We start from the raw sequence: 13265 nt of genomic DNA on the forward strand, positions 1-13265 counted from the left end.
TGTGCACTACCCCCAAATCTATATGCATATTTAGACAAATTGAGTTTTTTTTGTTTCACTCCTAAGGCCATTAGGAGTAAACCCACCTGCCACGTTAAGGCAAACCTTTTAGGTGGGTCCTACACTAATCATTCACCCTGCTTCCTTTAGCGTCAGACAAAAAATAACATCTCTAATTCGACAGAGAGGGGTATTTTTCTAAACACCTACATACTTATTAACCTTTAATAGGGAACACCACAATGCTTCCGCCCAGCTTATGTGTTACCTAGAGGTTTCAAAAAATACCCCTCTCTGTCTCATTAAAGATTTATTTTGCCTGAAGGTGGAGGAAGCAAGGTGAATTGTTGGTGTAGGACCCACTTAAAAGGTTTGCCTTGACGTGGAAGGTGGGCTTACACCTATTGGCCATTGGAGTGAAACACAAAAACATCCATTAGTCTAAATATGCATAGGGATTTGGGAAAGTATGCAAGTAACTCTCTCTTCTTTGGTTCTTAATCTTGGTCCAGGATTCTTCCTTGGCTTATTCTAAGATCCTTAGAATCTTTCCCACGTCCCAAACTTAATGTATTTCCCCCAATTTATATATGTTTAATGCCTGTTTGTGTCAGTGTGTTTTGCATTGATTTGCTGTGTTTTCTTGCAGGATGATGTGATGATGTCACAGAGAGTCAGGAAGCAATATGAGGCAGCGATACAACACCCAACAAGTGTGAGTAAAACCATTCTGTAAATATATATATATATATATAATTTTTTTTTTTTTTTTTAAATATTATAAAATGTAATAATCTGATTAGCATTGCTGAGCACACTGTATTTTGTGAGGGCATGATGTATCAGAATAACAGCATTCTGTGTCTCAGTAAGCGTGTAGAAGTGTATCATGGATCAGCTCTCTGAACCAAGAACAACTGTAAACAGGAACTGTCCCGTGTCTGTACTTTTTATAGTGCATTCCACTCTTGCAACACTAAAGATACACATTTTTGGTGTAAATTGGTTCAGAATTGTGGGATCTTACATTATCTCAGATATTTATAAGAATAATAAATAAAAATAAAGAGTGCAATAATACTTGCCAGCATCGTCCCAGTGAACCCTGGGGCTCTGTTTATGTCAGTCGTGACACTGAATACTGTGGAATGCGTCAGCCATGTACATTGTAAATAGTGGAAAAGCCTCACTGAAACCAAGATCATGTTAATGCTTAAGAGAATTGTTCGTTTTTTTTTTTTTTTTCTGTTTCTGTGGACACTAGAGAACCCCCTACTGCCTCCCCCCCCCCCCCCCCCTCCATAAGTGTGGGTCATATACCTAAATAGAGACCGTTGGCATGTACAAACAATGTATTTGGACTTTAAAAAGACACCACCAATTATGTGTAGAGTATTGCAGCTTTAGGATATTAGGTTTTAATGGCATCTTCCAAAATGATCCCATTGATCTCTGAAACCCAAAACCTGATCACAAATTATCAAGGAGACAGTAAGAAATAGCATAGTCATTGTCTTGGGAATATCCTATTTTATTATATTATAAAACACAAGTTAAAGCAGTAGGAAAAGGGCAAAAGAAAGTCTGTGAGTGCTGTATTGTACAGAACATTAAACGTCAGGTATTGACAATCCTCGACCTACTGGTCTTCTACGGGGTATGCCTCTGAAACACTTGTTCTATACATTTTTATGAAAATAGCCAGCAGAAGTGCATATAAAACAACAACTTTTCTCTATTGACCGAGCCAACTAATATTCAGTATTCCAATGTTTCGTGCAAATCTTCCAACTTTTCCCATAGTTTTTGGTTTACAGTCACGCCGGCTGAAGCTATATTGACAAGTGTTTTTATAATATTATAACGCGATTGCTAGTTTCATTATATTTACAAGGGCTTGTCACTGAAATGGGACAGCTCCACGTACGGTAATTAATTTTACAGACAAACTCATTAACAATTTTTCTGGTGGAGAACGTTTCCATGTGTTCTTTTAACAGCATGCCTGTTATCCAACGCCTGGCTACAAATGCCTGTACTCCACATGTAAACGGATTGGAGATTCCTGGGGTATTGTCTGTATGAAGCTTGCATTCCATCCCACCAGCCTTGTGAAGGTGAAGCTTGATTGCTCTGCCTTGATTGGTTGGCAGGGGAGGCCCGAATGCCTACAGACATTCCGCACAGAGCAAAGATAATCAATACTGGTTAGGCCGAAAAGACGGATAAAGGGCAAGATTCCGCACAAGTGGAATCCACTTACCAGGATCACTCAGAGAGTAATATCGCACATTCTTCTTTCCATCACATGTGACACATCGTGACAAACAAGCCCGGTGAAGTGACAAGCAAATGCCATATTTCAAGTTGTTGTTTTCATTTTTAGTTTGTTTATCTCCAGACAGACCTGAATTTAGCTTTCACAGTCAGAAGCTGTAAATTGTGTTTCAGGTAATTGCGGAATAAGTGTTGTCACCTTCTCTATAAATCTCCCTCTGCTAAAATGCCAAGTACTACGTTTTAAGCGTGCTGTTCCACCGCCTCTGCTAAATATAAGAATTGTCGATCTCAACATAAGATTACAAAAAAACATCTCTAGTATTTTTGAATGCCAGAACCCTGCCTAGAAAAATGTGCACTTACCTGCAAGCAGGGGTTAACCTTATTTTAGCTTAACAGATTGCTGAGAGGCTTGGAGTATGTGCCGTACAAGCTCTCTCATAGAAAACTATGAGATAATTTGTTCAAGTAACAGAATTTGTTATTCTCTGTTATTATTATTATTATTATTATTTATGAAGCGCCAACAAATTCCACAGCGCTGTACAATGGGTTTCCTTCGTTAACAGAATTACCTGATTTTTTGATGACCTTGCCAAGGAGCATAAATAGTTTTAATTTACTGTATAGATAATTCTTTAAAAAAAAATTTTTGGGAAAAAATATATATATTTTATTTTAGCAATTTTTTTATGTATTATCAATATAATTTTTTTTTTTACCATTGCTTCCATTTACCAATGTCTCTTTTATTCCAACAATACCAAGGTCAGCACAATCAGTCACAATAACCTGGGGACATGCACTTACTGTGGCAGAAATAGTCAATACCTTTAAGCTAACTTCATAGAAGTATACAAAGTATATCAGCTCGGCTTATACAGTCTAAACCCATCTATGTTTTGCTTTTTTTTTAAATTACCTTTCTCGCCAACTCCCGTACAAGAGCGTTTTTGTCCCAAAACATCAGGCACGGCAGCATGCTGTAAAATGAAATTAGACCGATCTGCTGCCGGCCTCTTGTTAAACAGACCTTTCCTTCGTTTTGATTAAACTACAGAATACTCCAAATCCCAGTATGGAGGAATTGTTTTCTTATGCAATACTAGATAATGGCAAACATTGCTTAACACTGTAAAGATATGTTGCACTCGGCTAGGCTGCAATCCTCAGGATTGGATTTATGGCTGTGGAGCTCCGTTATAATAATCAAGAGTGTACATTGCTGTGGGGTCTATTGCTGTGGATCTCTACGAATCAGTCATACAAACCTCTCAAATCTCCTTGTACAACGAGATAGTAGGAAAAAGAGTATTGCAAGATCGTTTCTGGGGAGGAACACTCAGATCTTTGAAGGTAAAGGCTTGTAGAGGCATCGACTAGAGACATAGTAACGTAAAGTAGTATTTAATAGACAAAATATGCAAGATGAATATTACAAGCCTCCACAATATATGCACCAGCCATGCTATCGCCTACATCTTTATTGAAGTCCAGGTGTGGTCAGAGGCATGAAATGGTCCATGTAAGTGGAGCAGGGAGACATTGTAGCCCTTGGGTGGTCAACTGGGACTGGGTCCACCTGTTTCACTATTAACCTGCCAGCTTTTTTATTGCTTCCCTTAAATCTACTAACTCTGCAACATCATCTCACATATTTAATGGCCAGCAGTTGTTGCTCATAACCAACATCTGGGTTTCTCGGGAAAAAAATAAATAAATATAACATTACAAAAAAAAACGTATATAAAATATTTCCTCATTTCCATCCTGGCCTCATATTTGTATTTCTTTTGTTTTCACTTTGAGATTTTTGTTCTAAGTCTTAGCTATGCAGGGAAATTATCTCCAACAAAAAAGGAGTGGAGCTTGTTTACTTTGAGGGAAAAAAGATGATTTACTGTAAAGGAAGACTAAAATATTAGGAATACAAACCTTATAGAGTTGTCCCATGCCCCATGTTAAGTAAAGACTTTACTTACTTTTTTTCAGCATAGAGGGAGCCTTTTGTGCAATTATCCAAAATAATTAATAATAGTTAAAAATCAAGCTAAAACGTTCCTGTAATCTCACACCGAGGGTCCTCAATTTGCCTGCATGTTATATGTGTTGATGGTGGTTGGTTTAGCAATAGACAAGAATGGAAGAGTATTATGTGATGTGTAGTCCACAAATGGCTAATGTGTCCTTCATGGTTTGTGTCGTCTAGAATGAAGGCAAGCTTGCAACTGTTGAAAGGACACTATAGTCACAAACACAACATTAGCTTAATAAAGCAGCTTTGGTGTATATATTATGCCCCTGCAGTTTCACTGCTCAATTCTCGTCCATTAAAGAGGTAAATCACTCTGTTTATGCAATTCTAGCTACACCTCTCTGCATGTGACTTACGCAGCTTTCCAAAACACTTCCTGTAAAGTGAGAACTAATGTTTATGCTTCCTTTATTGCAAAGTCTGTTTAATTTAAAATGTCGTATCTCCTGCTCTGTTAATAGCTTACAAGACTCTGCATGAGATTAACCCCTTAAGGACACATGACATGTGTGACATGTCATGATTCCCTTTTATTCCAGAAGTTTGGTCCTTAAGGGGTTAAAGTTCAATTTACAGAGCAGGAGATAAAATCGTCTAAAGTAAGTTAACATCTGATTGAAAATGAAACCATTTTTTATGCAGGCTGTGTCGCAGCCAGGGGAGGTGTGGCTGGGGCTGCAAAAGTGACTTAACTCCTTAATGGCAGAGAATTGAGCAGTGAGACTTCAGAGGCATGATCTATACGCGAACATGGCTTCACTAAGCTAGAGTTGTTTTGGTGAATATAGTGTGCCTTTAATTTACCACTCCAATATTGGTTACTTTGTAACTGCTTTCTATGAATGTAAAAATAAAATCAAAATTGTATTTTTTGTTGATACGCTGTTTGTGTATGCAGGATCTCTGTACAGGCCCAAAATATATTGGTTTTTTTTGTCCTGTGCAGTATTGACAACTCTTACGCATTCAGGTGGTCTCAAAATATATTTGGGTAAAAAAGAGATCAAGGTGCCCTACGATTCTACATCTTTCTTGAGGTTACAGTATACAAAATCTGCAAACGGCGTAGTGTGTTAGAAGCAGCTCTTGTCCTAAATGATATTTAAATCTTCTCTCGCTGAGCTATCGGGGAATACTATCTGCTGGCAAAGAACAATAACACTTGTTGACAGAGCAGATTTTCTCTAATATCCCTTCCTTCTAAATTAGCACAAAGGAGCAAGCTATGTGGTTTTGTAGGTTTCACCCGCAAACAACCCGCATACAGACACATTACTGTCATTGTTCAGCAGTCGGACAGACAGAAAGCCCTTTCTTCTTTAGCTGGGCGAATGTAACTTTTAGAAGATCCAGATTGGGGCAGGTCTACCACACCTTGAAAACCCTTTGAGTGCTAGCAGACCCTTTGAGTGCTTAGACTACACTAGAGCCCAATGCGTCCCACCTTTTGTAATAAATAGATGCATTTCCCCACCCCCCCTTCGTACGTTAGAATGGATCTCTCTGATAACACCTGCAGGTGGGCATAAAATGAAATTTGATGTGTATGTTAATAATGCTCCTCGCACCCTAAGTGTTATACGTCTCTGCATGTGAGTCTAGGGAACGTTCATATATACGACCTTTAACACCTTAAGGACACATGACGTGTGTGACATGTCATGATTCCCTTTTATTCCAGAAGTTTGGTCCTTAAGGGGTTAAAAGGTATTTTTTGGCTTTCTGATAGTTTAGGGGAGGGAAGCACTTGTAGGGGAGAAAATTAAGGCTTAGTGTTACCATTTAAAGTGCAACAGCATTGTGCTGAGCTATATGCTATTACAACTGGAGTGAAAATAATGTATGCACATTTACTGATACCACAAACCTCATATACTTGCTGGAAATCCAGGCAATGCACAGGTCTGGCCAGCAGATCAAATCTAGCTTGCCCACCAGGTATGACCGTTTCCCAGGTGAAAGCAGAGACATTATTTTTCCTTCCTTTGGACATTAATGTGTTTCTCTGAAACCTGTCCTCAGCTCTTAAATGTAGTAGTAGCTGGAATTAAAAAAACAAATATAGTGTATTACTATTTCAATAGAGCAGAATTATGCAAAAATCCACATCCTCAATGTTTATTTGCAATTCTTAGTTGCTCTTGGTTGACACAGAGACACGTCATTCGAACCTACATAGTACAATATTTTCCACTGCTAAATTTAAGTGTAATTATATTGTGGGGAAAAAAAGCTGTACAGAAATTACTGGCAATTGTATGTAAACGAACCGTGATAGCCAGTAATTATTTCACCTCTGATTGTGAATAATGATGTCACAAAGTGGACCTACATACAAGTTGTGGACGTTCTGCTGATAAATAGTATTTATCATTTTGACAGAGGCCATACCTCTGGGGTCTCAGTTGGCTGTCCTGTCTACTACAAACAATTACACTTCACTTGAGGCCCAGTGGTGTTCTCTCTAGTCATTGTGGGATGTTGGTGTTTGAATATTTGATGACCGTTGCCCACGGTGCTCGCATATTGTATGCCCATTGCCCACGTATGTCTACTTGGTCAAGAATAGAGATAATGTTCAAGTAATCTGTATTTTATAATACTTAATATGATTTATTTACTGAGCAATTTTCCTCAGTGCCTAATACCAGGTGTATAATAGTGTGTATTAGATCAATACCAGTGTTTATTGTGTCGACTAAAATTTGTGCGATTTACCCGTCTAAAACTAGAGTAAACCTAGAATTATTCTGATGACTAAAATATGACTAAAACTAAAATGGCATTTTAGTCAAAAGAATATGACTAAAACTAAAATTTAAATTGTTGCCAAAATTAGCACTGGCACAGAGGCTGTGGAAGGGGCAAAAGAGACACACCAGGGCTTGGGAGAGACACCTAGAGGGGCTGGAGGGGGTGGGGGGGGGACACAAAGAGACACAGAGGGGCTGGGAAAGGAGCAAAAGAGACAGGTAGCAGATTTAACTAAACACATTCGATTTTAGTTGTGTCGACTTAAACTAGACTAAAATTATTCAGATGACTAAAATTAAAATGACTTTTCAGTCACAAGACTATGACAACATTTTATTGAGGTTTGCCATCAAAATTAAAACTGATCAAAACAACAAAAGATACATTAGATTTTCAGACACCTACCTGATGTTTTACAATCTAAAGGGAAATGGTGTGTGAGAGACAAAGAGGGGCCTAATTCACTAAAATAAAACTAGTTATGCTTGTAGATAAGGGGGGAATTTACCAAATCAGCTGTTGTTGCCTAAATTTTTCGGTTCAGTTTAAAATTAACTAAAATTCAGAGTTAAAGGATCACTATAGTGTCAGGAAAACAAACTCGTTTTCCTGACACTATATAATCCTTGGGGGATCCTCACCCTCAGGGTCCCCCTCCCGTGTGGCGCTGAAGGGGTTAAAACCACTTTAGCCACTTACCTTTATCCAGCGCCGGGCTCCCTCGGTACTGGTGACCTCTCCTCCTCCGCTGACGTCAGCTCCAGAGTGGAGCGGAATGCGCATGCGTGGCTAGTGCCGCACGCACATTCAAACTGTCTATAGGAAAGCTTCTCATCCAGCGTCACAGAAGCGTCTCTAGCGGCTGTCAGGAAGACCGCCACTAGAGGTTGGATTAACCCTGTTATGTAAACATAGCAGTTTCTCTGAAACTGCTATGTTTACATGTGAAGGGTTAAAACCTGAGGGAAATTGCACCCAGACCACTTCATTGAGCTGACTATAGTGTCCCTTTAATTAAATAAACTGTGGGGTTTTGTGAAGACACAGTGTATGAGAAGAAGAAAGGAATCGTGATGGGAAGTTTTGGGCAACACAGAAAGAGATCTAACAAAGAGCCGAATTGTAGAATACTTTGAAATTCATGATGGTTTACATTTTAAATCTTCATTTATATTTTTGCTTGGCTGTGTGGAGTCATTAAGGCACAAACTAATGTTTGTTGTACTATCGTGATGGAAGAATACTTTTGAAGTCGAACTGACCGAATAAGGCATCAGATTCACTATTACAATGAAGGAATGTACCATGCCAAGAATTGTGGAGAATTGACAACATTGCCTTGTTACATTCCCAACTCATTTATTTTGGCCTCTTTGCAGTTCCCTGGTCAGTTCCTCATAATTCCCAATTTACTAAGTAAACCCATAAAATATCTTTCTTGGTAAGTCGGAAAGAGAAATCAGCTTTCTTCTTATGCAATATCTGTCACATTTCTTGCTATATTTCCCAACCCAGTGATTTCCTTAGAGTTGAACATCCTGTTTGGTTTATTAGTAATTAATTGTCAAAAATGTGTAAATCCGTGTCTAATCTGCAGGGCTGATCTATTATTAAGTCTATTGGTTTTCTCCTCACCCCACAGGAGAATAACACGGTGGTTTTTATAACCTTGTGTTCACTTCGCTCTACAAAGACCCCAGGGGATATTCCCTTCAATGATTACAGATGATGGTTGCTTGAGTCTAAGTTGGGCTTAGTCACACTGCTTTGTAACTTGTATGCAAACATTCTTTAAGAAGGTCGTTCGTAAAATCCCCCGTTCTGTGTCTTGAGTGTGCTTGCTTTAGCAGTTTTGTGATTTAAAGCCAAATCCATTCTTCTGAGTGGTTTTGCAATGTAACATTGTGTTATGTTATTGTCCTGTCATCACTGCACGCACAAACTCTACACTACAACCTCAAACTTACAAGTAGACTGATAATTGCGTAAAAACGCCAAAGATTTAAGTTAACAGCAGTTACCAACACATAGGTAATTTCCAAGCTAGTTACTGTATTCTCCATCAATGTATGGATATAGACAAGTGGGCAGGAATTTGGTTAAAAAAAAAACATTCTTATTTTCCAGTGTCCCATTGTGTTGTTCCAGTGTTAAAATCCAGTGGAAAAACAGGATGGCCCAGGCACTCAAGGTTTGTATATCAAGAAGATGTATTGGAGAAACACAGGAATGTTTCAACCTCCATTGAGGTCTTTGTCAAACTTGACAAAGACCTCAGTGCAGGTTGTAACATTGTGCTGTACGGGTGTTAAAAAAAAAAAAAAAAAAACAACCAAAAAAACAGGATAGTCCAGGAATGTTTCGACCTCCACTGAGGTCTCTGTCAAGAGGGGTCTTTGCTTGCTATACAAACCTTGAGTTTCTGAACCAACCTGTTTTTCCACTATTTGACCAAGGCTTAGCCCACCTTATGTCCAGATAAGCACCTTGGATGTGAAGGGAGTGCGAGCTACCTCTTGTTCTTATAAGTGTTTAAACCCAGGGCCTAAATAAAATTGAGTGCACAAAACATGTAATTTGTCAAATAACAGTTAAAACTAATAAAATATTGAAAAATATAATGTTGAGCTGCTAAAACACCAACAGCATTTCTATAAATGCAAAAAAAGAAACAAAATAAATAAAGATAATAAAGTAAAACAATGAAACTGACAGTTTTAGTTTTTACAACCTATAACATACCTATAATAATTGTTCTAGTATGAATGTGTTTAGTGGTGAGGTAGGTTAGCTTCACACCTCACTGCATTTATTTTTTTTTGTTTAATTTCTTTTTATTGTTTTCGTTTAAGTTGTCAGTATATAGGGTACAGAAGGAATAAGGATACTTAAGGTGGTTGAACATAGTGGGGTTCACATTAGTTATACAGAGTCAATAAAATTGTCGGTATAAGCAATTGCAATTACAGTTACATTTCCCCTTTGGGGCTTTCTATGTCTTTGCTGATAAGTATGTGTCGCCTGTTCAGGATTACTAGTAGCGGTGTCAATACCTTTCAAAACATGGCAAGCAACATTTGGACCCTTTGGTCCCAACAGATACACTCTATGGCTGTGAGTGTGGGATATTTGAGTTAAATATATCGTCGGTTGAGCTGTCATAAAAACAGGACTGATGAGGTTACTTGTGGGCTTAGGAGTTAGAGGCTCCCTGACCTTCCAGTTCCGTTGTTCCGACATAATATACCCAGTGGGTTAATGGGTCTCCTGTTCCCGTCAGACTATTCACCTTTGTCTCTAGCAGTCGTCTTGTTGTTTGTTGTCTTGCGGTCGGGGATCCAGGTAAGTCTCCCTAAGGGCTTCCGGGAGTAGTCTGTGCTCGTACCTGCGTGTGGTCTCGTTTTGTCTGTTAGTCGTGCATACGGGGTAGGGTGGAGAGGAGGGACGGGCGTGCGTCCGCACGTCGGTCAGTCGGGTGTCTGTCCGTTTGGGTGGGGAAGGTAGAGGGGGAGGGGGGGGAGGGGGGAGGGGAGGGGGGGAGGGGTGGCGTCTCCTCGGGAAGGTGCGCTGGGTTGGTGGAGTTCCCTTACTGGGACTTCGCTTGGGTCACCAGCTCGTGTGTGTAGGTAACTGGGGTCTTAGTGCTAACCATTTTCCCCTAGTAAGTCTGGGAGTCTGTCTCCAGTCATTGTCAGAATCCAGTGCGTCCATGTGTCTAGGTACCTCTGGGCTCTGTCCGTCGCCGTCAGGTGTAGGTCTTCCATCACCCTGAGGTCCTCCATTTTCGCAAACCATTCCCTGAGGGTAGGGGCCACCGTGTCCCTCCAATGTAGGGGGATGAGAAGTTTGGCAACGTTTAAGATCCGTATAGTCAATGAGCGTTTGTATCTGTTGTCGGGCACCTTGGTGTGGTGTAGGAGCATTGCTGCCGGTTCGTAGGGGGGGGGGGGCTGTCTGAGAATTTCTGTATTAGTTTGTGTATCCCCCGCCAGAAAGGTTGTATCCTCTCGCAGGACCACCAGATGTGTAGGTGTGTCCCGATTTCAGTCCCGCATCGCCAACATTTTGCGTCATGGTCTGGGTGTATGTTGTGTAGTATGTCTGGTGTGCGGTACCATTGTGTGAGCAGTTTGTATGTGGCCTCTTGGTGTCTGCTGAAGATCGCACAGTGGTGTGTCAGTGTGCATATTTTGTCCCATTCCCCTTCGCTTAATTGCAGGTTCAGGGCCGTTTCCCATTTACCCTTAAATCTAGGGGCTTCAATGGGGATCTGGGTTTGTAACATGCCGTAGAGCTTTGATATCCCGTGTGAGAGTGGTTCCGGGTCTAGGCACAGTCGCTCGAACTCTGTCGGGGTACGGTGTAGGGCCCTGCCCTGTGGCAGGGTCCGGAGATAGCTCGTCGTTTGTGCGTGTGTGAGTGTCTGTGAGAAGGTCGGGGGCCGGTCGCCTATGAGGTCTGAGAGGGTCTTCCGGCCTGTTGGTGTGGTTAGGTGGAGAAGTCTAGGTAGTTGGGTAGGTATCATGTTCCTAAAGATTAGCGGGTCTAGTCCCGGGGGGAAATCCTTGTTGTGTGTCAGGGGTAGTAAGGGTGACGGGTACGGGGTTAGGCTAGCTCTATCAGCTATGCTGTACCATACTTGTAAAGTGTGTCTCACATATATAGGTGCCTCCATTTTCCCCCTTCTGGGCAACCAAGGGGCCAACTCTATGGGGATCCCCAGGTCTGCCTCCTCCACCGTCTTCCATTGCTTGTGGACGGCGCCTTTGGACCATTCCACTATTCTGAGGAGATGGCACGCTAGGTAGTAAAGGTGGAAGTCTGGCAATGCCATGCCCCCCCTCTCCCTTGGCTGAGTGAGTTGAGAGAATTTTAGCCTAGGTTTTTTCCCATTCCAAACGTATTCCCTTAAGGTCCTGTGTAGGGTCGCGAAGTATGTCTTGGGGATACGTATAGGTATCGTCTGCATCAGGTACAGTAGGCGTGGGAGGAAATTCATTTTGACGACTTGGACCCGTCCAAACCAGGAGATGTGGGGGTATGACCATTCCCCTGTATCTCTCTTAAACAAGGCCAGCATCTGGGCGAAGTTTTCCTTAAAAAGGTCTATGGTGTTGCGGGTGAGCCATATTCCCAGGTACCTGATTTTAGAGTCTGCCCATTGGAATGAGAAGCTCTGGCGGAGGGGTGTTTCCCGTTGTTTGGGTATGGAGATGTTGAGGATGTATGATTTGGCGAAATTAATTTTCATGTTAGAGATTTCTCCGTACTCTTTAAAGGCTCTTACAATGTTAGGGAGTGAGATTTCGGGTTTAGAAACGAAGAAGATAAGGTCGTCGGCGTACGCCGCGACCTTGTGTTGTGCCCCGCCTCTGGTTACCCCTGTGATGTCCGGGTTGGTCCGGATTGCCTGCAGGAATGGTTCTAATGCTAAAACGAAAAGGATCGGCGACAGGGGGCATCCCTGTCGAGTGCCGTTCTGTATTGTAAAGTCCTCTGTGAGAGCCCCGTTCACGAGTATCTGGGCTTTGGGCTGTTTGTAGAGCGCCTCTATCCAACCTCTCATGTGTGTTCCCATGCCCAGGTGCGAGAGGGCCTGGAATAGGAACGGCCATCCGATCCTGTCGAAGGCCTTCTCCGCGTCTGTGGATAGCAGGAGAAGGCCCCCGACTCCCCCCTGCTCCCCGTGGGCTATTGATAGGGCTCTGATCGTATTGTCCCTGGCTTCCCGTCCCCTCACGAACCCCACCTGGTCCGGGTGTACCAGGGTAGGGACGTGCGGTTGCAGGCGGGTCGCCAGGATTTTTGCTAGGAGTTTCGTATCGCTATTTATAAGGGAGATGGGTCTGTAGTTGCGGCAACAGTCGCCATCTTTCCCTTCTTTTGGAATGAGTGTGATGTGTGCCCTGAGGGATTGTGGAGGCAGGTGGTGCCCGTCCCTAATCGCGTTGAAGGAGGATAGCATCGGTGCGTATAGGATCTTTGCAAAGCATTTGTAGTAGCGCAGTGGGAGGCCATCCGGCCCCGGGCATTTGCCCAGTTTGGATGTTTTGACAGCCCCTGCTATTTCCTCTACCGTGATGGGCTCCTCCAGTGCTTCCGCTACCTCTGGTTCCAGGTGTGTGTGTGTGTGTTTTTTTGGAGGAAGTTAGTTATCCGGGTCATAAGGTTGGCTCGTGATTGCGTGTTTTGTGGG

General features: G+C 41.9%; 1 protein-coding gene across 1 annotated transcript in view; it reads left to right on the forward strand.

Moving 5' to 3' along the window:
- Positions 1 to 13265, forward strand: part of B3GNTL1 (UDP-GlcNAc:betaGal beta-1,3-N-acetylglucosaminyltransferase like 1) — a 292749-nt gene that overhangs the window by 78294 nt on the left and 201190 nt on the right. The window contains exon 6 of the mRNA XM_063456053.1: positions 650 to 715. Within this exon, the coding sequence (XP_063312123.1) occupies positions 650 to 715 (66 nt within the window). The remainder of the gene's footprint in view (positions 1 to 649; positions 716 to 13265) is intronic.

The sequence above is a fragment of the Pelobates fuscus genome, chromosome 5 (assembly GCF_036172605.1).
Source record: "Pelobates fuscus isolate aPelFus1 chromosome 5, aPelFus1.pri, whole genome shotgun sequence".
Taxonomy (NCBI): Eukaryota; Metazoa; Chordata; class Amphibia; order Anura; family Pelobatidae; genus Pelobates; species Pelobates fuscus.